Source organism: Perca fluviatilis, chromosome 15, assembly GCF_010015445.1.
Source record: "Perca fluviatilis chromosome 15, GENO_Pfluv_1.0, whole genome shotgun sequence".
NCBI classification, from domain to species: domain Eukaryota; kingdom Metazoa; phylum Chordata; class Actinopteri; order Perciformes; family Percidae; genus Perca; species Perca fluviatilis.
This window is the reverse complement of record NC_053126.1, coordinates 19536514-19563679: the sequence shown is the minus strand read 5'-3', so window position 1 is coordinate 19563679 and position 27166 is coordinate 19536514. Positions and strand designations below refer to the sequence as shown.

Here is a 27166-nt window from a genome sequence, read left to right as displayed (position 1 = left end):
GATATTTTGTTGTTCCCTGTATTATATACATGTCAGTCTTCACCTTTTTTCACATATTTAGACGTCCGTTAACGCTACTTAACGCTGTGGAAAGGTCTGGCAATGCGAAACTATAGTAGTATTTAATGGCTAACGCTGCTAGCTTAAAACATGGGTAACGTTACATGGCTGAATAGTTCCGGTGATATGTCGAAGTCTGTCCCCCCGGTTTCCTTCCTGTTAAAATGCAAAGCGACCCCTCTGTAGTTGGGGTTAAGGCTTGGTTGGGGCCAGTGACTGTACAATTAAAGATCTCGACAAGGGAAAAAATAAATACTTTGATACACTGTAAACTGGGTTAGCCCTATGATCCCACATTTAAGATTTTTCTTAAAATTAGGCCCTATGTTCCCACATAGGGCAGTGTATGTTCTCCCATACACTGCCAACCAACTAAACACAGAAGCCCACTATTATAGGTGGAAACTATAGAAGAAAATGGATGCAGCTACTAACTTAAGTGGTAACTTTACTAAAATTACACAGTACCACCATTCCCTTTAGTGTAAATGTTCGTGAGTCCTGAATCTAAACTGCAACAGCTTACCGTAAGCAGTTGAACTCCCAGCATGTTCAGCAAATGTCCACCAATATGTGAAGCCAGTGAGCACAAAACATGGATGCTGGAGGCCAGTTGTTTGAGTGTGCCAACAATGAAATGAGGCTGAGCAAGCAAGTAGTCCTGGAGATGATACCTCTCCAGCAGCTAATGATGGTCAAAAACGTGAAACCGCATTCAAGCCACTTTGATCAAAATGTAACTCATTTTATTGGGTCAGCAAATGTCATTTTACAAAATAAACATTCCAATTAAGATTTGTTGTCTTAAAGAACTAGAATTCAATGTTTGAAATTCTCAAAAGCTTGACATCCTAATCAATGTGTCGAGTGACATTCATTTAATTACTTTGAAATAAAAATATTTTAATGTACGTCATCTACATTAAAAAACAAAAAGACCCAATTTCTCAAAAATGTAAGAAAAACAGTACAACTTAAAAGCCTGCACAGATTTCAGGAAGTTCAAACTTAACAGTCAAAATGCGCTGCTAGTCTGGATTGATTTTTATTTAACCTTTTAGTGGTACGACCTCAGGCTTCTCCAAAGGGCGAGGCTGTTTCATACCAAACAGATTGCGCAGGTTGACCTCTGGGTCAACATAATGAGGGATCTTGCGTTCATTGAAAAGGCCTGCAAGGTTGGTTTCCACTTTGGCACGTCGGGAGATCCGCATTCGCAGGGCAAAGAGGCCACGCAAGTTTTCCTCCACAAGGGGTAGATGGTGTCCATCCAAACGCTTCTGCCAGGACTTCTTAGGCCGCTGACGTTTCTAAACAAATGGAATAATGTCAGTTTTTGCAGTTTGACGCCAACTATATTGTTTGAAAAAAACTTGGTAGAAATTGGATTTGCTTGAACACAAAATCATGTAAAGCCCTAACACTCAAGCTTCAATTGGCCAGAAGCACAGAGGAGTTTTGATTTCAACAGGTTTAAAAGAGAAATCCAAAATAAATTCCCATGGCCAGATAGCTTTAGAGCTCAGCTCACTGCTGTATGGGGCTTTAGTCCACATATGTACTGTTGGATACTGACGTCAGACTTACCTTCAGAGTGGTGGCGCTTGGGTCGTGGCGAAGCAGGTGTCTCATCATACTCTCCTGTGTAATAGAACCAAGCCATAATGTAATATAACACTGGTTTAAACTTTTGTTCAACACAAAATGGCAGTAAAATGTGCAGGAATCATGTCACTCTCTTAACACTAAATTAGAATTATGATTGGATTTGGCATTTTCAGAAATTACATTTCCTTGGCTGAACAGTGTCAGATTTGGAATATTAATGCTGTTTATTAAATGACAGTTGTTCATCATGCAAATTACTCAAGGTAATTTAAGATCTCCTTAGTCTTTGAATGCAAAAAAAACCCAATACATCTACTCACAAGGACCAGTAATAGAATACATGTTACTTACCCGCATAGCAAACATGCGCGGGCAGTCAGGGAAGGAGCATCTGTATTTGAGGAGCTCGAGGTGCACCTTGCGGATGTGGTGTTGCAGGTTAAAGGTCGTAGAGAAGTAGGCCTGGCAGTTGTCCCTGGGACAAACCAGCACGGGCTTATGGGAAGCATGGATGCGTTTGTGCCTCCGCAGAGCATCCGCTTTCTTAAACACCTTCTTACACACTTGGCATGTGAATGTGGCTGCAACACATTCTCAAAATGTAAAAAACAGAAGCAAAACATTTAGGATAGATTTCAGTACATTTGTACTATAACCACAACATATTTACCTGGATGTTTGGCCATGTGCTTCTGAAGTTTGCCCCAGGTGTGTTCTAACACCTGGCAGTCTGCATGAGGGCAGCGGTAACCTGCACGGACCAAACCAAGCCAGTGAGTTTATCAGGAAATCAAAGGCTCATCACCAGTTGGCTCCCTCGTGGGCCCCTTTGAGCAACCATATACCATACATGTCATGCACAGAAAGAAGCAACTTCGAAGCACAAAAGGTCACATGCAAATGCAGGGACGGAAGACCAAAGAACCCTCACTAAGATTGAAATAGACCAACCTGTGTGCTTCTTCTCATGGGCTTTGCGGGAGATATGGGAGTCGAACGTGGCAGCGCATCCATCCTTCGAACACCTAAGTACCCCAACAGGGACAGGCAGAGGTAATAATAAATTTAACTGAGTCAACTGGGGCCACACCCACTCACCCTTTAACCACTCATTTATCTCTGCCAGAGCCTGTACTCCGGCATCCAAGATCTGATTAATTAAAATGGCAAGTGCATAATCTTTGACAGGCTCATCATTTCATTAACTCACAGGACAAAACTACAGAGTGATCTTACACCACACACTTTTACACTACAGCTAAATCTATGCCATCTTCTGAGATGTGATACAGACATACTTGGACTTAATAGGCACGTCATGCTCCTTTAAGTGCAGTTTAAACATTCTGCGTTTTTTGAAGGTCAAGGAGCAGTTTGGCTGGTTGCACTGTGGAGGCGAAAACATCACATTTTAAAAGACTTGAAAACTGGCTATTCAACATCAAGAGTGGTGACAGTGGTGATAATGTGGCCTTTTGGCGCCATCTCGTGGATACGTGTGTACTAAGACAAACCTTGAAATACTGGTTTTTGTCTCCGTGGGCGTAGAGTACATGTCTTTTCAGCTTGCCTGCGTGGAAGAAACTTTGCGTGCAGCCCGCGAATTTGCATCTGCAGAAAGCACAGTTAAAGTGAGGTTGTAGGCCTAGTTGTGAGGAGCAACAGGAGCCTACAAATGGGACTTCTTGTGACTTACTGGAATTGTTTCACTCCTCTGTGCTGAAGCATGTGGCGGCTCAGGTGGGATTTTCTCGAGAAACGACGACTACAGCCGGCAATTGTGCAGAGACACGGGCGCTGTGGACATTTGGTAACCGTTGAGACAGTTAACGACTTCAAGTAGCATATACTCACTTCTTTGAAATGGTAACATGGTGTAGTAAAATGGCGTCTTTATTTAAAACATTTTGAACATTTATGCGGTAGGCCAGGCTATATTTTCTCACCGCTCCGGTGTGCACCGTCTCGTGCTCGTTCAGTCTCCACTGTCTTGTGAAAGTCGCTCCACAGTCAGCGTGGGCGCAGTTGAACAGCCGCAGCCGTGGACCGCCAACAGGTTTCTCATTGGGCACACCATTCATTTTCCTTGTTATCTTCTGAACACTTGTCCGAAGAAAAAAATTATGGGAAAGGCCGTCGGTCTCTTTGCCTGTCTTATAGCCTACTGAAATAACCTATTTTCTTAATTAGCAACGTCGGCTCACCCGCAGTGTTCACTGATTCAACGCTTTGCAGCTCTCAAAAAGTAAAGCTGAAACTAATTAACCTAATTGCACTGCTAAGCTCAGCTGTGCAAACAAACGTGAAACGAGGGCAAGCCAACACATGCCTACCAACTACTCAGAGCCACACACTGTTAACCTGTAAGTGTTACATGCTAAGCTGTAAGGTAGCCTAGGGTAGGCCTAGTTTACAGGAGACATGATGAAGAGAGAAAAAAAATCACAGCATGATATACAAAACATAAAAAAACAATTGATGATAGCAATACATATGAGTCAACATAGAAATATGACTTTCAGCTAACATGTCATAATAAAAGTCTTTCAAAGAATTTTCTGTAAGTGTGATACAGCTATTCACACAGTAGAGGGCAGGGTGCCTGTGCATTTGGTTGACTGTACACTTTTCACACACATATATATTTTTATATATATATATATATATATATATATATATATATATATATATATATATCTCACTCTGCAGCAAATATAGCCTGTTGAGCCAGACACATAGTGTATCTGATATTTCAAATATAGTAGGGAAATGGCCTTGTGTCTTTCTCATGTGAAGTCAAAGATGGTACAGATGTCAAACCTCTGTTATCAAAGACTTTGTCTGAGGAACAGACATCTAAGAAACCTTTTTGGCAATATCTGCTGTAAATGGAGACAGTTAGTTGATTCAAGTAGTCATTCTTATACACTCCTATCTTTTAGCCCTCTTCAGGGTTCCCTTAAATTCCTTAGACCCCACAGCAACCACTCATACTAATGTCCAAGTGAAACACAGCCAGCATATACTCTGCCACCCTGACTGCGCCGTTTTTGTTACTCAGCTGTACCACTGCTGAATACTTAACTGACTACACCAGTATACTGTGGGATAAGATGTTTGTTTTTTTTACATTATTATTCATGAAAATCATAAAAGGCATAGTGGTGATGTTGATGGTGATGTTGTTTGAATTCAGATTAACAGTAGGCCAGTCTGAACTGAATTGGTGTCTGTTTTGAGTTTGATATCTAAAATTTCTATGCAGCCTTCCTATTTTTGGGGAGGAGGGACAAGATGAGCACATATTTGGCCCTTTGATACCACACTCTTCCTGCTGCTCTCCTCCTATGTTTTCCCCACTATCTCTTGATACCTGTTAGTCTCAAAGGGGAGTAGATGAAATATTCAGAGGGGGCTGTCAGTGCACAATGTGCCTCCATTAACGGGATGTGTTGCGGGATGGCTGCTCAGCTGGAAAACTTAAACTGGAAGGAAGGAAGCAAACCCTGCAGGTCACAGGGCTGAGACAGCAACACATAGAGCACTGTCTGCAGGTCTCCACTTACAAGGTTTGATTGATCAATGGTTCCTAATAAGAAGCCAATTGCTCGTGTACTGTTACACCACAACCTGGGTACACTGTCTTTTGGACATTTACAATTGAATTCATAAATCACACAGGACCTGTCATGTTTACCTAAATCACTACTAAACGTGTTGCCAGTGTAGATCTGCACAGTAATATGTTGATATTGATCATGTTTTGGAGTGTTACATTTTCTAACTTTCTTATGGGGATATTTACAGTATTTTTTATGATGATTGGCTGGTCATTTTGGTGAATACCAGTGTACCGATATTGCATGCTTCAAATGAAGATGCCTGAAAAAACTGCTTTATCTGTCTAGAATCTGTTCTGCTGAATTTGCACTAGTCTACACTGCCTAGTTTCTGAATTCACTTCAAGAGAAGAGAACTGTCCTACTTTAATAGATATTCTAAAGACAACATTTTTGTTGCATTTTTTTTCTACAGCTACTAGATCCATGTAAGATAAGCTAAATCACACTGAGAAACAGTTTTGTAAATAACAAAATGGGGAAATCTACCTCTCTTCAATCATCACAACGCGTTTTAGAAATGCAAATATGGTTTAATATTATCATAACAGACCCAGCTTTTATTTTTATCCCATATAGGCTAAATGTAGAACTAGTTATGGAACTGTTGTTTTTATTTAAAGTTATGGCACTTGGATTTATTTTATATTTCACAGCAGAGAATGAGAGGGACTCGTCTCCACGTGTAACAGCATGATTACAGTCCTTTTGTAAAACTATGAATGACAAAAATATCCTGAACTGCTTGAGCTGGTTACCGCAGAGACAAGAGGAACATGAGACTACATGACGATAAGGCCTCTGATCTGTGATGTTTCTCTCGGGACACACATTCATCCTCTACAGACCGAGTCTTCATGCATTCCGAGATATTCCGCCTTTCATACCCGTACATCGAGTAAATGAATGAATTGTGAATCCCTAATCTCTTTTATGGCTTCTGTTCGGCACCCCAGCATCAGCCGGGCTGTCGCATTCTCTCCCTGGCAACGGGAGGAGGAGGCAGCTCGGGATGAGGGAGGGTACTACGGTTCGACGTGTCCTCCTCACCGCAGCATACCCAACTAATTTCTCTTCGCTTTCCCATCCCTTCGTTTCCGCATACCGCTGATTCGTATAGGCTATACCACCTTATATATCTACACCCATCGCGCAGCCTTGCGGAGCTGCATCCGCGGTGCGCACTCTCGCGTTCCTCTCTATTTCCTCACTTATCAGTATATATACGCATGTAGCCTATTGATCATCTCCGTTTTAGGCTTATGATTCATTATTTATTATTATGGTATGTTAATCCAAATTCTCAATAGCGGTGTTTGCCGGAGCTGAGAGAGGGCGCGCGCGCGAGAGCGAGAGAGAGAGAGAGAGAGAGAGACGAAGAGAGGGGGAGAGATGAGAGAACGCGCATTATCAGATGTTTAGCAGATTCACTTTCGCTCTTCCATCATTACTGCTGTGCGTTTATTTGGTCTTTTTCCTCCCCTCCGTCGGCCGGGTTCGTGACATTTTGCGGCTCCCGATGTTGTAATCCGGGGGAATATGTGAAGATCATGCTGGCGGTGTGGTGCTTCATGGTCTTTGCTGCAGTGGGCGAGAGGCTTGCGGCGGTCTCAGGTAAGAGAGAGAGGGAGAGAGAGAAGATAGAGAGAGGGGGTTTGGATAAAGAGCGGGAGCACCTTTTTCGTTTCCTTTGCATCCACATTTTCCCCCTTGCACCAGCACTTTTCTAAGGTGTAGGCTGTGATTTAGTATAGCGGGAGCTCGGTCTGAAAGCACTCTCCAATGCGGTAGATTTGCTGCATCAACACATTTCCATTGCAGCCCCATAACCTATATCCAACGTAAATACAACCATTTCCAGGGTATTTAAACTAATACACATCTGAGAGCACTATGATATAACTTGTCAATCACCAAGGCAATGTGTTTAACAGCCTTATGATTGCTGAGAAAGGCCATGTGTATATGTCAATGGGCGTCAGTCTACTATAGAGCCTGTAAACTATATGACAAATTACTACATGACTTATTTTCCATAAAATCCTTAATATGTCCACTAAATTTCTTAGGATAGAGCAGAGGCTGATAAAATGCTATTAACTGGCCTGTGTGATTAATTAGGTCACCATTACCTCACAGTAAGAAACACTTATTTGAATGCTCACACAGTACGACTTATTAAATATATATCACTTTTCAATCAACTTCTACCATTTGCTTACTACACCACTACCAGGTCCAATTTAGACAGGCTCAGGTGTGTCCCTTCTTTGCCAAGCTCTCTGTACACTCATGAGTCTATGGTGAGAGTGTCTCTGTTGTACTACCTGCAGGTGTGGACAGGAGCCCGGTGCAGGATGGACGTATCTGGGACTGGTTTATCCCGGCAGGGGATACTGCCACCAAGGTCACCTATCCAAAACGACTGGTGCAGCAGATCGAGTCGGAGGAGGAAATGGCTCATGACTACTTGGATACCAGGGTGAAGAACAGTACCGGGAACACCTTGGTAAGTTGTAACTAATGGTAAAGCCCATCTTTTCGCCAATTTCTTACTCTCATATCCCTGATTCTGTTTATTTTCACAACAGGTTGCTCTGTTCTCTGTAATTCTCAGCCCAGTGGTCTTAATTTGGGGGCCAGATACACCCAGACAAGATTTCAGGAATCTTCCAGAAAAATTAGGAATAGATTAATCTGTAATTTGATTAAAAGTGAAGTATCCCAGTTGGACAATGTATAAGAATAGGTTTTTAAACCAAACATTTTTTTCGGGACTAAAATCACATGAAATGGGGGGCCTGCAGTTTCATGTGTAGCTCAATAAATTCTGGAAACTTTTGAGAATTTGAAGTCCAGTGCTCAGCATGCATCCTTACTAAAGAAGATTGGTGGCATTTCAGCAAGTAGGGATGCAACGATTTATTGGCCGAAAATCGGTAATGGCTGGTATTCGCCTTGTTGATTGCAATCGGCCTATTATTAAAAAGGCTTTTAAAGCAGTTTTCAAATAAATAATCTTTATAATGTGAAAGGAAGATATATTAAAGGTTGTTTGGATGATTGAATTTGTGCTCATTCAAAGATAGTGAAATGAGGGCTGAATTACTTCAAAACATTTCTGTTATTTAAAAAAAAATAAGAATTCTTTGTTTCCCTGGCACAAAAGGGTGAGCAACAATAGCAACAAAAACAAAATAAACAAAAAACATCTGCATCGGCTATTGGCCAACATGTTATTTTGAACATTTAGTATTGGCCCAGCATTTTACAATCGGTGCGTCCAGAAAGTCTGTCGACATTTATGGGCGTGACGGACTGTCATTCTGCTGATGGGAACCTCATTTTTCCAGTGTTTTTAACAGTGCAGCGCTCAGCTCTCTGCAGCTCATACAGCTCCTGCTACACAGGGATGACAGTGCAGGGTGGTGTCTTGCAGCAGTCTCCGCTCCTCGTGATTTTGACCCAGTTATCACTAAAAATCCCTTCAAAAGTCCACAGTGAAGTAATGTCAGCTGATATGAAACCAAGACAGACAGGTTGTTGTGTTACAGCCATTGATTCCTTCCTAATCTTAAGCCGTAACATCTGGCAACAAGTTCTGAAACTACAACCTTCTGACCTGCTTTGTATACTGTGCAAGTATTGTAGTAAATGCACAGTTCATCAAAGAGCTGTTTAAATGTTTGCGTGTGTGTTTGTAGTGGCCCTCATCTTCACATGACAAAGCTTAGCTCGTCCGATCATCCGGCTGCCGTGCTGAGCCCTCGACTTCTTCATTATTCAGTGGTGTGTTGAAGTATGTCCCCATTAATTATGAAGCAGCTCTGTGTTAGAAGTGCTGCATGGTCCAAGAGGCTTGAGCACTCCCCATCCCTGCCCCCCCTGATTTTCTCTCTCTCTGCCATGCTGATATGATGTAGTTCAAATAATTGTTACGAGAGGGTACATTAGGCTCCTTACACAGACACACACACATTCACATGTTTAGAGACTATAGTTAAGATGAATGTTGTTGCCCCTGGAGATGTCTTAACCAACAGACAGATAATGTATGAATAAAAAAACAGCTAACATAATATACATTCAGAAGATACAAATGATGACACTGTTCAAGTAGACAAGGTTTCAAAAGTCCCTGTTTCAGCTGCCTTATTAGACCTGCTGTTTTTTTAGTTTTAGTTTTTAAATTTAAGACACTTGAAATGAGAGACATGATAAATTTAGAAGCAGCAGGGGGTGAGCTGAACTTTTCTGTCTTTTCTGTCACATCATGCTGTGTTGAAAATGGGTGACTTGATTTTATTGGTTAATTAATGGCCTTTATTTCTCATGTGAGAAACCATAATTTTAAGGATAAGTCCATTAAGCACTGACTGTGGGACCAATTCCCATATACATCTAGCAGTTTGTTGTTTAACATAAATAACTCAGACACAGTTTTTGGCATTACTATGATTATAATAAAAATGTATGTTGACTAGGCCTGTCACAATAACAAATTTTGCTGGACGATAAATTGTCCCAGAAATTATTGTGATAAACGATAATATTATCGTTGAGAGACCATTTGCATCTAATGATAATGGCATAATGCAGGTACACCTTTTCAAAGATCAGTACACTTTTATTTCTAAAAAATATTTAACACTGGAACTCGAAGACATTTTAAATATCCACAATATGTCTGTGATCTCCTTTAGTATGTCGTCTTTCACGCTGATGTACAGTTGTGGAATTGCCGTTTGTGACACGTATGTTCTCCCAGGCAATTCATAGCCTACTGGCTGTCAAACGTTTGCTGCATTCCTCAAGTGTTTGTGCAATAGACTACAGACTCTGTACTACAGTTTACAATTATTTAACACTATAAATATTAAATTTAAATAATATATAATTAATAAATTAAATCTATCTATATGGCTGTCTGCCACATGGCGAGTAAATGTTTGTACCAAAATAGTTCTGCTTTTCAGTCTTCACTTTTCTTTTTCTTTTTGACAGTGTCTTAAAGTGCTGCGGGAAACCCTGCTCCAACTCTCAACTAGTGTTTTCTGTCTCTGTCTCTCTCTCTCTCTCGCCTGGAGTCCCGCCCACACAAAGACCATGCGACTGACAAGAGGGTTCACTCGTTACGCTAAGGAACCGAGAGTGGTCCTCCAGTCTCTTTGGTAGAGAGAGACAAGGACAACAAACAAGCATGCAAATGGAAATTATCGTGGCCGGAAAAATTATCAAGCACATTTTTTTTTATCGTGCGATTAATTGATTTATTGGCTATCATGACAGGCCTAATATTGACTTATGAGTAATTTACATTTTACTATCCATCATGGCTCAGAAAGGCCTATAGGAAGTTGGATGGATGATGTAATATGATCAAAAGCTCCAGAGCAGCTCGAAAAAATAATCATTTTGACCATCTATAATTTCATTGCCACAGTGCAACTCCTTCCTCCTCAAACTGAGGAAGATAAAAGAAAATGGTTTGTAGAGCTGTGGAACAGCTTTACTGTACAGAAGTACAGAAGCCCTGATGGACACCATGCATCAGCCTCCTCAAGTGAATTCTGTTGTCCATACTCGCTGGAGGGAATCATTCCTGGATAGAGATGCATTTTATTGTAAAAGCCCAGTGATTCACTGTAGCTTGGTTCCCCCAGACTGAGATCAAAGCCATGCTGGCACAGTTAGAGCGGCTGAAGAGACACACTTTATAGTCTGCAGTAAATCTCTGTCTCTCTCTCTCTCTCTCTCTCTCTCTCTCTCTCTCTCTCTCTCTCCTGGCCCTGCTGTCTCCTCACTGCCCTAGCTCTGGCAGTAGTCCATTAGGGGCATTGGCACAGCATGACTGAATTTAGACCACACCAGTAAAGTTTTATCTTCCTCCTCTTTCCCTCCTTCTGCCTCCTCCATCTCCATACATCTCCATCCCGCAATTCTAGATTAGCTCTTAAACAACCATAGCTCTCTGTGGTCATGCATGCCTGAATGCTGGCAGCCTTTGTCGATCAATAGAGACTTTATCAATCATAATATTTCAACTGCCGTGTTGCTTTTAGAGCGTACACACTGTTGATTCTGTTGAATTATTCATAGAACCTTTCCACAATCACGTTGTGGCATTTACAGAGCGACACTCTTCACAATTGTTTTGTTACACTTTGATTTATCAACTGTGAAATCTGTCTGTCACTGTGGGGTGGTTGTTGTTTTTTCAGCCCGTCCACTTGGCCCAGAGCTGTTTCCAAGTGGAAGCCTTTGGACACACCTTCACTCTGGACCTGGAGCTAAACCAGTTAGTATTACTGTTCAAAACATCATAAGATCTGCCTTTTTGTACACACTTGTATCAGTAGGTGTTCTTAATTCACTACAGCTGTTCTCATTAGCATTTCCCAGCACTTAAGCAAATGCACTTAGCGTCTCTATTATGTTGCATGACAAGATGGGGAATACCAATGTGGCAAACACACAGACACACTGCTGCATGATTAAGAGGTTCCACTAATTTTATTAACACCACATGTTAATATGTTCACTTATTCTTTGTGAAATACATTTGAGGGGAGAGCAAGAGGGGGAAAATAACCAATTTGTATTACATAGTGGTGATAGAGATAATGCTGTTAGAGATGTTCATGCTATCTCTTTTCTCTTTGCAGTCACCTCCTGTCTTCAGAATATGTGGAACGACACTTTAACCAGGATGGGAGACCTTCACAATCAGTGGTAAGACAGTTTGCGTGGGGTGGGGATGTGTACTGGCAGGATTTAAGTGAGTGAACTTTTGGCACAAAGAAGGCAGCATATTAATGAGATGACCAGAGCGGCGGTGCAGTATTCAGTTATTTGGCTGCAGAAACTGAGTCAAACTTTGTCCCATTTTACACTGGTGCTGTTGCCAGTGAATCTTAGAATTAATTTAAAGGTTGTTTTTTTTCAGATGCAATGCCTCACTAGAGCTCATCATGTAACACAATTCCTATGTCTCATATATATTTTAAGGTCATCTAATGCAGATCTGTTTGATTAATGTCTCATTTTTAGAAATATATGACATGCTTTTTGTTTTGTTTTCATCTTTTAAGGCTAATCTTTTTATGTGATGTTTTATTTATTTTTTTACAGTCTGACATCATCCTCCCATCTTATCTTTTTATAGAGAGGACATTGTGTGCTCTCTGCTTTAAAAGTGGGCTGCCATGTAACTGTTTATGATTATGTATGTTACTGCGCTCTACATACGTGGGTTTTTCCTGTCAGCGTTGTGCATGCATGCCTCTCTGCTGTGAGAGCAAGAAGAAGTCAAGACAGACAGTCAATAAGAAAGGCAGCAGATGCCTGTAGTGTAAAACCACAAGCTCAGAGAAAGAATTAAGAGATAACAGAAACATGGATGAAAGCCTTGACATCTAATGTGATGCGTGCTTGTCAGGACAGACCAGAAGAATGTCACTGCGTTCTGCTAGCCAGGAGGAAGGGCTAATGTTTTTTTTTTTTCTGTTCTGAATAAATGTGCCACTCACTGCCCCCCCAGCAGACACCCACTCACCCAGCCAGCACTCCATGTCCCCACCCATAATCATTCCAAACTCTACCTCAATTCTCCTGGCCAATCACAAGCCTGTTTCCATAGCAACGAGTTAGCTCAGCAGTGTCATTAAGTTCTTGGCAGCGAGAGAATAAAAGAAGAGCGAGAGGGAGGAGAGCTGGTGAGAGAGGAGGAGGAGGGAAAATGAGGAGTAAAATGTCAGTTAATACAAAAGGCAAAATTAGCTTGAATGTTGGAACAGGGAGGAGTCATTTTGGGGGTGTATGTGTGTTCATAGACAATTGGTTTGTTCCCAGAGTGGCGGGAGGGAGAGGAGGCTTACAGGGCCGGGGATGGAGACCTGTAGTCAGGCCAGATTGTCGCCCAGCTGGACAGAGGCCTCACATGATGCCTCTGATGCTGACATGGCAGGTGTGATACATTCACGGCAGCACGTCACTAGACTGATCTTGGTCGTCAGAATGCTTTTGTTTCCATTCAAAACACCAAGGTGTTGTTTGGCTGAGCTGTTGTGGCAAGGCTGAGACACCCTGCTGAACTCAGTGTTATTCAGGTGAACCATTTTTCTCACCTTTCCTGGTGGTTCATCTTCGCCGCTGTGACCTCGTGAAGCAGTGCGCCCACTTTTGAAGGGAGTGTTAGCTGGAGACAAAAGCTAGGGCTCTTTGGTGGTAGTGAACGTTGTTATGAGGAAAGGTAAGAGCAGAGCACAATTCTTTTTTTACTCTCATCTTGTGTTTTTCAGCTGCAGCCTGCCAATTTTACAGTCATCCCATGTTAAATTCTCAGATCTAACTGTGTGAGCAACATGAGTGTTGATTTATTGAAGAGATCCTGGGTTTACCTTCACCTCTATTGTCAGTGAAGCAGAATAGAGTTGAGTATAGCACAGGACACAAGTAGGTCACAAACTGTGCCATGAACGTGATAGTGGGGAAAGAGGGAGAGAGGAGTGACATATGCAGAGGTTGGGAGAATTTTGTTTCCACAGAGCTGACCTTTTACGATACCCAATGAAGTATAAAAAGGGCCTGTAAAGCCTGAAGTGTGTCAGTAGAGCTGTGGTGTGTCCACAGGGAGGGGAGCACTGCTACTACCAGGGAAGGTTAAGAGGTTTACCAGAGTCCTGGGCAGCTCTCTCCACCTGCCACGGCCTGCGGTGAGCCTGACAGTTATTTATAAAATCACATTTGTTGTCCTGCTTAATTTCTGTGCACACATAATTACTTAAGTTTGCGTATTTGTTTAAGTTTTCTGTTTTTCTGCTCTGCATATCACTGTCTTTCTCTTGTTGTTGGTCCTTAGCGGTATGTTCTCTGACGGCTTCTTCTCTTACGGGATTGAGCCCGTTCACAATGGGAGCAATCAGGTAAAATAGTCAGTGTATATTAGTTGTAGTGATAATTATTGAATTATTGTGAGTTTGGATGCTGATTTTGTTGTCTTTAGGTCCTCATGTGTCTAATGTAATCTGGGTGTATTCTGTTATAGGATGATGGCGCTCACTTAATCCGCAGGATGCCTGATATCAGACTTCCCCCCCACTGCCCAGGTACATAAGTGTATTTAAAACATAAGCTATTGATGCTCATATCACATCAGAATAGTACTGCCTTTAAGTCTTTTCTTATTTTCTTATCTTTATCACATATTTAATATAACCCCCTTGGATAAATTAGACCCAACCTCCTGTGTACTGTTGCAGTAAGTTAAATTACCTAATATTCCATAGGTACTGCTTATGTTACTGTCCAATAAACCTCCAACACGACAGTTGTAGTCTCCTATGTTCAAATAATTCAATTTATTTATGACAGAAAGGACAATTCAGACCAAACAAATGTAATAATTGAATGGGATGTAATCTTTAGTTAATTCAGACGGGGCAATAATTACAGTCACATCTCTTTGGATTGGGAACTGAAATGTTTTGAATGAGATTGTGATAGCAATGTTTGCACTGCACAAGAACCAAGTAATATTGCTCTAAGTGCCTGCAGCTCTGCTTTTCTGTGTGTCCAGACTGTACAGAGCACAGTGAGTGGGATAGCAGAGGAGGTGATGGTGATGATGACAGACCAGACCAAATGAGGGAACAGCAGGTGTCTGGGGGGCTGAGGAGATCTAAGAGATATATTCGCAAGCCCTCTGTCCAGACTGAGACCAAATATATTGAGTTGATGGTGGTCAACGACAATGAAATTGTGAGTTAAATGTATGTTTTGCTGCTAATTATGTGGATGTCTAATCTGGTTGGTGCTCTTTGTTGTTAGAAATTAAAAGTGTCTGGCTCATACAGGCTGTCCTACAGTGCCTCGATCTACCAGCATGGTTTTGCGTGGCTAACCATCTACCAGCATAGCTTGGGGATGTGTGTATTAGCCTGGTTGTTATCATGTTTTCTTGTCTGTTGAAATCTTTCATTGGCATCCACTGACATAGTTTCTTTCTTTTATTTATCAGAGTATATTGTGGTGTAAGTAAACTATGTTGTTAGAACTGCCCTCGCCGGTATAAATGTACATATGTTGATTTGTAAACTGTCTTAAAGTTTTACAGTCAAAATATAGCTGGAGTTTAAAAAAAAAGTTAAAAAAAATGAATACAAATACACGCCAGCATTGTGGGCTGCCGATGCCAGTAACTCAAGCAAATAAATTCAGTGAAACATTCCTATAAATGTATGCCTCATGTCAGGATCCCTATAAGTATAGAAGTACAAATGTGTGTGTGTGTGTGTGTGTGTGTGTGTGTGTGTGTGTGTGTGTGTGTGTGTGTGTGTGTGTGTATTTTTGTGTGTGTTTTTGTGTATCAGAGGGTAAATGTGATTCATCTCTTATACCATCTGTGTATCTCTCCACAGTTTGTACAGCTGCGTCGCTCCAGCAGCCAAACCAAGAACTTTGCCAAAGCAGTGGTCAACATGGCAGATGCAGTAAGAGCTTTGTTTGAAGGATTATAATCCTCCTACTCCTAAACCTTGCATTCACACACCGCCACCTGTCAAGAAGTGTGCATTTCTTTCCACATTTGCAAATGATTTATCCCAGATACCACACAGTGTCCACAGCACAGGTGTCACACCAACAAAGCGGTAAACTGATGGCCGTTTTTGGTCCCCAGATCTACAAGGAACAGTTGAACACGAGGATTGTGTTGGTTGCCATGGAGACCTGGACCTCTAAAAATATGATGCCAGTAGTGGAAGATCCATTGATAACGCTGCAGAACTTTATGAAATACAGGAAGGACAACATCAAAGATCAGAGTGACGTCGTCCATCTTTTCTCGTAAGAAGACAAAAATCTAATATCTTGAGAATTAAGGCTTCTTTGATTTTTGGGTCTTAGTTGAGGTTTTATTTTAAATTATGGTATCTTTCCTTTGCACCTCAGAGGGCGAACATTTCACAGTAGCCGCAGTGGGACAGCCTACTCAGGAGGGGTGTGCTCTCTAACAAGGGGAGGAGGCATCAACGAGGTGAGGAGAATCTAATCTAAGTATCTATTTTCTGTTGCCACCAACAAGGATTAAATTAAAGATTAGGGTTAAGATAAATGTAGATACAAATTATTTTAATTGAATCCATCTTTGTTGAACTATCTAAATGAAACTATTGATTAATAAAAAAATGTGTTTAATGAATGATTAACGAATTTATGTTGAACCACCTAACCTGCCATTTTAAAGTAAGTTCAGTAAAATTGGTGTTTAAGGGCCCTATTTTAACAATCTAAGCGCACGGCGTGAAGCTAATGGCGTAGGTGCGTTTAGGGCGTGTCCAAATCCACTTTTGCTAGTTTGACGGCGGATAAAAGGTTCTGTGCGCCGGGCGCATGGTTCAAAAGGGTTGTACTTAGTGTCTTCGTTAATTCATACATGTGTTTTGGGTGTAACATGCAATAAACCAATCAGAGTGTCATCTCCCATTCCCTTTAAAAGCCAGGCGCGTTTGTACCTTGGCACATTGCTATTATGATGGCGAATTTGCACCGTAATATTTTTATTTGTAATCTTTTGCATGTTTGTGTGCTGTGTGCAAGCATAGTGTACGAGCGCTGTGCATAAGCCTGGGCACATTTTACTAATGTGCTGTTAAAATAACAATGAAAGGTTACACTTTACTTGAAGGTATCTACGTAAGAGTGACATGACACTGTCATGAACGTGTCATAAACATTATAAACAAGTCAAACGTTTATGACATAACATCATGTGTTCATGACATTGTCATGTCACTCTTATAGATACCTTCAAGTAAAGTATTACCCAATGAAATGCTGTGCTATTGACTTTAGAACAGGTTTTTGTTGGTCAACTCCCAATCACTTCCCACTGCCTCAAGATAGTAATACGCCAAGAATTCACCTGAACACCCATCGGCGCAAAAATGGGCATAGGTGCATTTGCTATTTAAATGACATGGGCGTCTTGCGTCTGGGTTTGCGGCGCCCTAAGAGTCTGGAGCAACATGGTCAATTTTAATTTAGGTTGTGAGAGGACTAAACCAAGATATGAAGAAAAGTTTGCATATAAACCATAAACCTGTTCAATTACTTAAATAATATTAATGTTTCAAGTTTTGTTGCAACATAATTAGTTAAACCATGGTTTAAAGTAATAGTTATAGACACAAATAGACATTTTGGTAAATGTACTTATTCACTTTCTTTTTTTTCATTTGTACGACTCTCACATTTGTATGGTAAATATGTAGTTTAAGCCAGCATACAGTTAGTTCAGCATAAAGACTGGAAACCGTAACAGCTAGCCAGACTCTGTCCAAAGGTAACAAAATCCGCCTACCAACACCTTACTGGTCCCAGTCAAGAAATAGTCCAGCACATAACTCAGTAAAACGATGATTTGTTTTTACACTTTTTTACACTTTTTTACAGAGCCAGGCTAGCTGTTTTTACCCTGCTTCCAGTCTTTATGCTAAGCTAAGCTAACTGGCTGCTGGCTGTAGCCTTTAATCTATCATAAAACAGTGGTATTGATCTTCTAACTCTTGGCAAGAAAGGTAATAAGCATATTTCCCAAAATGTTGAACTATTACTTTAATCCTGGTTTTAACTACATCATGTTTGGTGCAACCCAAGTTACCTTTAGCATTGTATATCAACATTGTCCCCATCTCACATTAAAGCTTTCCTATGTGTATTCGTTCCAGTATGGGAATGTAGGAGCAATGGCCATCACTTTGTGCCAGAGTCTTGGCCAGAACATCGGTATGAGGTGGAACAACGTACGCAACTCTGCAGGTAAAAGATTACAGGAAAGACTGATAATGCAGGGGGGAGGATAGAGAGATCTAATAAACCAGGCATTAAACTGAATAAATGATCAAAGCAAGATCAGTGTGGGAAGGATTGAGGCAAGCAGAGATGGTATTGAGGAGGGGTGTTGGAGAGAGAGTTGGGTGTTGTATCCATGTCCAGCAGTTCTCTTCTGTAATTAGACTTCTCCATTAGGTAATAAGTCACCTGTGTCTAAGAAGGAGGGGGCGGTGGTTAGAACATTGCTGCCACTGAACAATGGGCTCAGTGATTAATGTTGAGCCATCATGCCTATTATTTAATGTCAGGACAAGAACTCCGTGCACACACTATAGCCTCTCCATACCTCTGTCACTAGGTACCAGTTTTATGGGAAGTATATTCTTCTTTGCCGATCATTAAATCTTGCTGCAACATACAGCTTGGGTTGTAAATGCCAATTACCACATTATTTTTTTCCTTTAATTTCCTTTCCTTTCCTTTGAGTCACATTTCCCCTCTCATCTTCTTCCTCCTTGTCTTCATTACAGGAGACTGCAGGTGCCCAGATGCCTGGCTGGGCTGCATCATGGAAGACACGGGGTAAAAATCCACATCATAGCACACTGAAGTGAACAACAAAAACAAAACACAACAGACCTGTAAAATGAATCTCTTCTCTGTTTGTTGACAAAATTAAACAGCAGGACTGTTTTCTTGTCGCAATCCCTCTTGTCACTGCAATTTGTTCCGTTCATTTTATTCGAGTAGACAATTAAACACCTGTAACAGAGGGATGCTTTGACTTTTACTCAGTCTTCAATGAGCCAAGCCTGTGATAATCACAGCTTGTATTTGATACGTTAAAAACATTGTTGAAATATCAGACATCAGTGTGCCCACAACCTTGGAAGAATTACAAATTGAATTTAAAGTATGTACTACACAGAATGCGTTTTGTAATGTGATTTGGATTTGGCTCTCCTTAACAGAGGGAATCATACAGATTTTAATTATTCATTTGAGTAATATCCTACTACAGATGGTAACATTTCTGTCAGATTGCAAAGTGACGGCACAGACACCCACATTCCTTACTGACAGAAAAGCATTGTGCAGTTTTTTATTTTTTGTCGTGTGTGCGCGTGCGTGTGCGTGGACGCAGGTACTATCTGCCCAGAAAGTTTTCTCGCTGCAGCATTGATGAGTACATCCAGTTCTTGCTCCAGGGGGGCGGGAGCTGCCTCTTCAACAAGCCAAACAAGGTGAGGGCCATGTGGGGCCTCTGAGCATCATTTATAGACTAATTAATTATTCTCGAGGTAAAATTTTTACACATACTTACATGACCATAGAATATTTTTTTATAGTATATATTATATTATATATATATATTTTTATATATATATTAATTTTTATAGTATATATATATATAGCATATTAGTATCTCCGTACTTCCAGCCAACAATTTCCTATATTATTGACACATTTCATCTCTCCTCCATCTGTCTCCCACTTATATATATATGTGCTCATATATGTCCATCTGTGTCTCCCTCAGCTGTTGGACCCTCCAGAGTGTGGGAATGGCTTTGTGGAACCAGGGGAAGAGTGTGATTGTGGATCCCAGGTGGTAAGTATGCAGTTGGATATCATTAATGAAAGCCAGCTATTAAACTTTTTTCTGAGGCAGAGCTGAAGGTTTGTTTTCATTTCTATGGCTGCAGGAGTGCGCCCGTAATGGAGGAGCCTGCTGTAAAAAGTGCACACTTACCCATGATGCCATGTGCAGTAACGGACTCTGCTGCAGTGGCTGCAAGGTAAGCCTGTATAACAATCGTCTTTATATAAGAAAAAGAAAGTATTTAACAATGAAGAGTGCCAAACCCCAAAAAAATGTCTGTTGTAATTTATTATAAATGATTAGGGTTGCAAAATAGGGAATTAGAAAAGAAACAACTGGAAAAGGTACCAGTAATAGTTTTTGTTCTGCATGCAATATGTTTTTTGGACCGACTAAAACATCAGGCATGATGTTTTTCGGTTTTGCTCATCAAGCTGGCAGGAGTAAGACATTAGTTCTAGAGATATTTCATGTGTTGAGACGTAAACCTCTACAATCGTTATCTTAGTGTCAAGGGCTTTATGGTATGTGCCCAAGTATACAGTACTTCCCCTCAAATATAGATCATAACAAAAATGAAGTGAACTGAATGCAATAAAATGCAAAAAAAGAAAGGTCTCTACTAAGTGCTACTTACCTCTACAGCATGTATGATTACTTATATGACTAATCCAAAATGTACCTGATGCCTTTTTATGCTGTGACCTAGTATGAGTTGAGAGGCGTGGTATGTCGAGAGGCTGTGAACGAATGTGATATCCCAGAGACCTGCACCGGAGACTCCAGTCAGGTAGGGTTTACTGGAACATTGGGGTGGAAAAACTGCATGATCAACCAGAGTATTCAGAACATTAAGTACTTTTCTTCTTTTGCAGTGTCCTCATAATGTGCACAAGCTGGATGGCTATATGTGTGATTCTACTCAGGTAAGGGCTGGTTTGGTTTAAGGATTCTTGTCTGAAGCTCACTCTGATGTAAACTTAATTATTGTTGTCTCATTTCTTCAGGGCCGCTGTTATGGTGGACGATGCCGAACTCATGATGGACAGTGTAGGGGACTCTGGGGTTATAGTAAGTATAGAACATGTGCAGCTTGCACCTGGAAAGGGTATGTTGTATGTATGGCGTTGTAGTCTCATTCTCCTTGCAACAGTCTAATTAGTATGTCTGTTTGCCCTCCCAGATTCAGCGGACAGGTTTTGTTATGAGAAGCTGAACGCTGAGGGGACAGAGAAAGGCAACTGTGGTCCAGGTCCTGAAGGCCAGGGCTGGCTGCAGTGCAACAAGCCGTGAGTCTCACCATCCCGATACCCCTTGCTGATATTCTCATAGAAGAATAAGAGTGTGTTCACTCTAATCTGCTTTTTTGATACACATTGTTCTCTGCCATTTACTTTTTCCTGTTTAGTGACGTTTTATGCGGCTTCCTGTTCTGTGCCAACGTGACGACAAAACCAAAGTTTGGAGACCTGCAGGGTGAGGTGACCAGCTTCACCCTCTACCACCAGAACAAGTACCTGGACTGCAGGTAAGTGGGTCACATCTATCTGATCAGCTACAGCTAACGTAGTGTAAAAATAAGAACCTCGTGTTCCTAAATGTCTAAAGGTGCTATCCCTCTTCTCCCACCTGTCTGACATGTTTGGATGGTTTTGCAGAGGTGGCCATGCTCTGCTGGAGGACGGATCAGACCTGGGCTATGTGGAGGAAGGCACTCCTTGTGGTCCCAACATGATGTGTTTGGAGCGACGCTGCCTCCCTGTGGCAGCGTTTAACCTCAGCACCTGTTCTGGATCCAACAATGGGCGTATCTGTTCCGACCACGGGGTAAAAACCCTCCTGAAAACGTATTTTAGACACATTAGTTACATGCACTGAGGGGCCACTTTATTAGGTACATCAGTGCAGTACAACAGCCTTGCCATAACATCTATCTTTATGAAGCTCATAATGTTTTTGGTGACATTGTTGTATGTGTGTAAATTCAATTATATGTCTATTACTGAGGTCATAGTTGAGGGTGGTGTCGTACTGGACTGACTATATTGAGAAGGGTTTCAAATTGTTTGTCCCTTTTATTTACATGCATTAAAACTGTTGTTTCAATTGCATTTAAGTAACTGTAATCAATGTAATTCTGACTTGTTTTACATTTAAATATATGTGGTGACATATAACCATTGTTTTTCCTTCAAAGATTTCCTCTTGTTATCTACCAAATAAACATTTTCATGTCAAAATCTGTCAGTCGCACACACTAACTGTTGTTTCAACAGCATTTAAATGAATGTATTTCAATGTGGAACAGGTTGAAACTACTGTATGTGTTGAAATACTGTCATTGAAAGGCTGTTGAAACACCATTGCCAATGTATATGTTACCAATATGACAGCCCAGTTTTAACATAGATTCAAAAATGTCTTTTGACCTGTAAATCACCAAATCCATGCTTACTGGCTATACATTTAACATCTTTCTCTGCTCGTGCTTATTGCACTTGATTTTCATCTCTCCCTATCTCTGTCTCTCTGTCTCTCTCTCTCTCTCTCTCTCTCTCTCTCTCTCTCTCTCTTGTAGACCTGCAGTAATGAGGTGAAGTGTATCTGTGACAGAGACTACACAGGAAAGGACTGCAGTGTCTTTGATCCCATCCCTGAGCCAACCGTCCCGACAGACCAAGTGAAGAAAGGTCCATAGTGCCTCTCAACCTGCCCATGTCTCTTTTTCTGTCTGCCTCTCATATCCCCCTCATGGTCTCTACCCATCATCACTGTAGCTTCTCTATGCGCTGAAGCAGAGCACAGTATCTTGTCCTCAAATACAAAGAGTAGTTCACCTGAGTATTGTGAGAAAGTTAACATCATTATATAGACCACACAGTGTTTTCCCTCCTGGCGAGTCTTGGTTCCAATGTTGGAAGAGTGTAGGTGTGTGTTGAGACATGTTTATCCATTAGAGCATATGTGCATGTACAGATCATTTGTTTGTGTGTGTGTGTGTGTGTGTGTGTGTGTGTGGGGGGTGTGGTGATACTGAATGTCTTGCAAACACCGCCATCTTCAAGTGTCTTCCTTACTTTCTTGCAGTCTGCCAATGACACAGAGCAATTGAGCAGCTGCTCTCATAGGGCCAAAAAAGCCACCCTGAGCAAGAGGGTGTCCATCTGAAAGAGCAGGAGAGGGGGAATGAGAACAAAGTAATACAACTCTCTCCTTTTGTTTTTTTGTGTTACTGTTGTCTCCCTGACCTCCCTCGCTCACCCGCCCATTCTCCCACCTCCAACCCATGTGCTGGTATCCTCCTCCTTCCCTTCATCTCTCTTTTTCTGTGTGCAGGTATCTTACCATCTGCCTTTCTCTCTCTCTAGTTGTTGTCGTTGATGTACAGTGTTGATGCTGTCCTCTGACGTGTGTTTTTTAGTGGTGTTGTTTTGTTTCTGCCCCCCCACTCCTCTTCCTCCTCCACACCCTTCCTCCTTCCTCTGCGCAGGTCCCAGTGGCACCAATATCATAATAGGGTCCATCGCAGGTGCTATTCTCCTGGCAGCTATAGTCCTAGGGGGAACAGGATGGGGATTTAAGTAAGAGTTCTGGCATGCCTTTGTGTACCTGTCTGCTTCTACCTAAAGGAACCCCCGCTCCTCCCACTCTCACCCCTCTGAAATAGATCCTCGTTCGCAACTCATCGCCCAACCAGGGGAGGGGAAATGGGGAGTGAAGTCTGAGTTTAACCGTGCACATATTTGAACTGCTTTTGGCGTCAAAATCCATACGGAACATAACACCGCTTTTGTTTTCTTTGATCGAATCATTAATTAAACATGAGCTCTATCCTTCACCTCTTAGTCCCTTTTTATATAGCTATACAGTATTTATATACTGTGTGTATATATATATATATATAGTGTATGTGTGTATATATATATATATGTATGTATAAGTGTGTGTGTGTGTGTGTGTGTATATATATATATATATATATATATATATATATATACACACAGTATGTATATATAAAACAGGGCAGGACCGAGACGTTAATCTGCCAGGAACACTAATCCACTAGATTTATTAGCCTTTTAATGAAAAGTGTAATGGTTAACAGTGAATTACCACAAACACCCTTTTTAATATGTTTTACCTTTGGTGCTTTTTTAGCCTGCATTATACAGTATAGTTTTCCTCCGACAGGCAGCATCCTATCCCCAAATGCCCTCGCCGATGTGCTTCTTCTGCACTGTTCCAACTGTGCATGCTTGCTTTTGTTCACTCCATATACTCTGACATAAAAGGACTGCCCCTACTTTGCTCACAGTTATATTCATAAGATAATTGTGGCTGACGAAAAGCTGTCAATTGAAAAGCATGTAATAACCTATAAGCATGTAGGATGTAGTCAGTCCTTTTAGGGCCAGAGGTAAGAGTCTGTGCATGTGTGCATGAGCTGTAAGAAGTTTTCACTTCCAAGTCAGAGCTCTGTCTTAGAGGGTGGATGTAATAGTTTCTGGTGTCAGACTGTATGGGACTGAGAGGGTCAGTGCCATGAGTACTGTAGACCTGCTGCATGTGCTGTCATCACTATAATCTGGCAAGGAAGATTTTTGAGAGCACTGGGGGATGAAAGAAAATGATTCAAATATTGATTCATATTTTATGTCAACATTAAACAATAAAGTCTGTTTATGCTGGGTTTTACCAATTCCAACTGTTAATGATTTTTTTTTTTTTACTTTTTCTTGCGCAGTTATACTGTTATTTGTTCTTTAAATTTCATGCAATTCGAAAGCAGGATGATGAGCTTTATAACATGCTTCTAAAAAATAGTTTAGCTTATCATTCATTTGATTGTAATTTTTCCTATTGTCATTGATATGTCTTGACATTTTGTCTTTTCTCTTGATGTGTGCTCACTGGATGCAGGAACATTCGAAGAGGAAGGTATAACTTAGGACCACGACCATGTGATATTGTGTTGGTGGAGTCGCATCACAAAACATCCCATGTCATTCCACACTTACTCCTTCATCCACCATCTGAAGTTCATCCTTTGACTCATCCCCACAGAGCACCATGCTCACCATGCTTTTCTCAGTACTCCTTTTGCTTGAATACTTCATCCCATTTAATTTTCGCTTAAAACCCCTGAAAAAAAAACAAAAACATCCCATAATATTCCCTTTATCATTGTAAAGCAGAATGGCTTTTTCCATTTCTCAAGCATCTTCATCTTTTGTCGCCTATGCAACAGTCTGTTTTCTTCCTGTTAACTATCCATTTTTACATCTCTTTCAGATCTGGTGGAGGATAAGATGTCTTTCTGTCATTCTGTCTCCGTCCTGTCTAGTCCTGTCTTCCTCCTCGCACTGTGTCGTTTCCACATCAGAGAAGAGGGGAACAAAAAAAGTCTTCCACTCCTGTCCTAAAATTTCGCCAAACTTCTTCTGATCATTGTTTCCTCCACGCTCCGTCTGCTCCTATGGTCTGTCCTACTGCACGACTCCTCTGGGCCTGTGGAGCTTCTTTCACCATACCAGCCAAATCATACTTGTGTGGCCGCTTCCAGCAGTCCGCCTAGGACTGTGTCTGTGCCACGCCTAGAGCAAGCAGGTGGCTCTCCCTGTGGGAGACACTAGGGTCTATCTCCAGTCCGGTGGCTCTAAGAATGGGATTCGGTGTCTGTTTACCTCCTTTACTCACATCTTGAACAGTCTGATGAATAACATATCAACAGTGGACCAATTTAAAATGAGACCTGTCTTTCCAATGCCTGCCTGCCTGCATACAAACTAAACTGGCCAGCAACTGAGCCCACAGTTAAATGTTGGACTAGCACACAGACTGGCCATCTAATAGACTGAAATAATGTTAGAGGAGCTGAATAGTTTCCTTTTTTCTTAAAGGAAAAGGACCTGAGGCACAGTTGCTCCAAGGCCAGGCCTTGACATCTCAAAGTGGACAATTATCTGTTTTAATCTACAAAGTCTGTCAACATGTATATAACTGAAAAGAAAGTTGTTTTCCAAAGAGAGACAAAGGAAGGACAAATGATCATATACTGTAAATTGATGGCTCAAAAACCAGTCAGCCATTAGCCAGAGCCCAGACTAATACCTTTTCATTGTTATTTGTTCTTTTAACAACCAACCCCCACCCAGAGGTTTTCAGGTACAAAGAGGGAAGCTAGGTGTTATGGTTTTGGGATCATTTTAAACCACTGAACCTTGACGCAGCAGAGACCGTAACTTAGTGTTTTCAACCACAGACTGACCAACATACATTCCACAATATCTGTCGTTGTGCGTGCTCACCACTTTCAGGCCCAACATTTGTACACTTAGGAGGTTTAATCTGTATGTCTGTTCACGGGTGAATGTACGCATGTAAGAGATTTTTAAAGAAAGGAAGAATGTATGCGTGTTTACATTAGTGTTAGGGGCAATTGTGTCCGTGTATACCTTAACACTCCTATCACAGGTAGAAGGGCAGATTTTTACCTCTAGAATATCATCTCTTTCTACAAACTGTTGTGCGCTGCAGCCATGGCACCATAAAGGCAGCACATTAATAAAGTATTCAACAGTTTTTATGTCCTGTATCTACAGAAAAACAAGCACTAACCAACTGTATGCACACCTATTTGTAAATATGTGCAAGATATACTGAATGTTAAATGCACTGTATGAAGATTTATTTAAAAGCTATGTTAAAATAATGAGTTGTAGCTGTTAGTCTCTTGACAGGACCCACATTTGGAAATCTCTCCTGTAGTCAACACTGTCCATACATCTTTAAATGTGGCGTAACAGCTAAGCTAGCTGTCTCGCATCTCTCTTATCATTCCAGCTATCACTTAAATAATGTTGTAAATCTTTTGTACATTTGTTGATGGCCCTGAGTTCTGGGTGATCACCTCAGCCCAGAGGCTTTGTAATGATCCCGACTAAATGAGATTAAAGAGATCTAGTCTGGGGTCCAGGAGGCAGCTCGTCTGAAACCGTATGCGTCAGTTTGGTTCATTTGAGCTTTGCCCTACTGGCAGATGCACTATTGTTATTATTAAAATATGTACAGAGTTGGTATCAAATACAATCTGTTTGATTTTGAGGTTTAGGGGGAAAGCAAAAATAAGATGCATCGTATCCCATATTTCTAGACACTATCTTTTTAAATTTAAACAAAAATAAATGAACTAAGGCTTGTAGTTTGATTGAAATGGAGGGAAAATAAAATACAAAAAAATGAAACCACACCTACTCTCGCTACCTTGCTGCTATGGTATTTATATTTTATGGTTTTAATAGATTGTTAGACTATTGAAAAAAAATGTAAGTGCTCATTTTATGCTCATTTTCAGGTTCATAATTGTATTTAGAGGTTGTACCAGAATAGGTTTATGTGGTTTAATTTTCAGAAAACACCATATATTTGTTGTACTGCACAT

At 41.1% G+C, this 27166-nt stretch overlaps 2 protein-coding genes across 2 annotated transcripts; one reads left to right on the top strand and one right to left on the bottom strand.

The window, feature by feature from the left end:
- Positions 1-784: 784 nt before the first annotated feature.
- Positions 785-3878, bottom strand: si:dkey-208k4.2 (uncharacterized protein LOC570186 homolog). The gene is made up of 9 exons (XM_039825455.1): positions 3615-3878; positions 3365-3465; positions 3183-3279; positions 2967-3055; positions 2620-2693; positions 2339-2419; positions 2020-2249; positions 1648-1701; positions 785-1370 (listed from the first exon to the last, which is right to left on the bottom strand). The coding sequence occupies exons 1-9, from the start codon at positions 3747-3749 to the stop codon at positions 1110-1112; spliced, it is 1122 nt and encodes a 373-aa protein (XP_039681389.1). The 5' UTR covers positions 3750-3878; the 3' UTR covers positions 785-1109.
- A 2393-nt stretch (positions 3879-6271) lies between these two features.
- On the top strand, positions 6272-26809 carry LOC120574940 (disintegrin and metalloproteinase domain-containing protein 11-like). The gene is given in 27 exon segments (XM_039825454.1): positions 6272-6728; positions 6730-6902; positions 7622-7797; positions 11510-11586; positions 11954-12020; positions 13920-14002; positions 14149-14212; positions 14335-14395; positions 14866-15047; positions 15707-15778; positions 15967-16133; positions 16239-16323; positions 18017-18107; positions 18653-18704; positions 19267-19366; positions 19663-19734; positions 19829-19921; positions 20435-20515; positions 20601-20651; positions 20733-20796; positions 20909-21014; positions 21134-21253; positions 21384-21552; positions 22304-22415; positions 23216-23306; positions 24646-24663; positions 25018-26809. Coding segments are annotated over 27 exon segments (2469 nt in total). The 5' UTR covers positions 6272-6702; the 3' UTR covers positions 25034-26809.
- The last annotated feature ends 357 nt before the right edge of the window (positions 26810-27166 follow it).

Coding starts and splice junctions, on each gene's coding strand:
- si:dkey-208k4.2 (XM_039825455.1), bottom strand. CDS start 3,749: ATGAATGGTGTGCCCAATGAGAAACCTGTTGGCGGTCCACGGCTGCGG. Junction 2,694..2,966: donor GACGTGCCTATTAAGTCCAA/GTATGTCTGTAT, acceptor TGGGGTACTTAG/GTGTTCGAAGGATGGATGCG. Junction 2,420..2,619: donor CCATGAGAAGAAGCACACAG/GTTGGTCTATTT, acceptor TGGTCCGTGCAG/GTTACCGCTGCCCTCATGCA.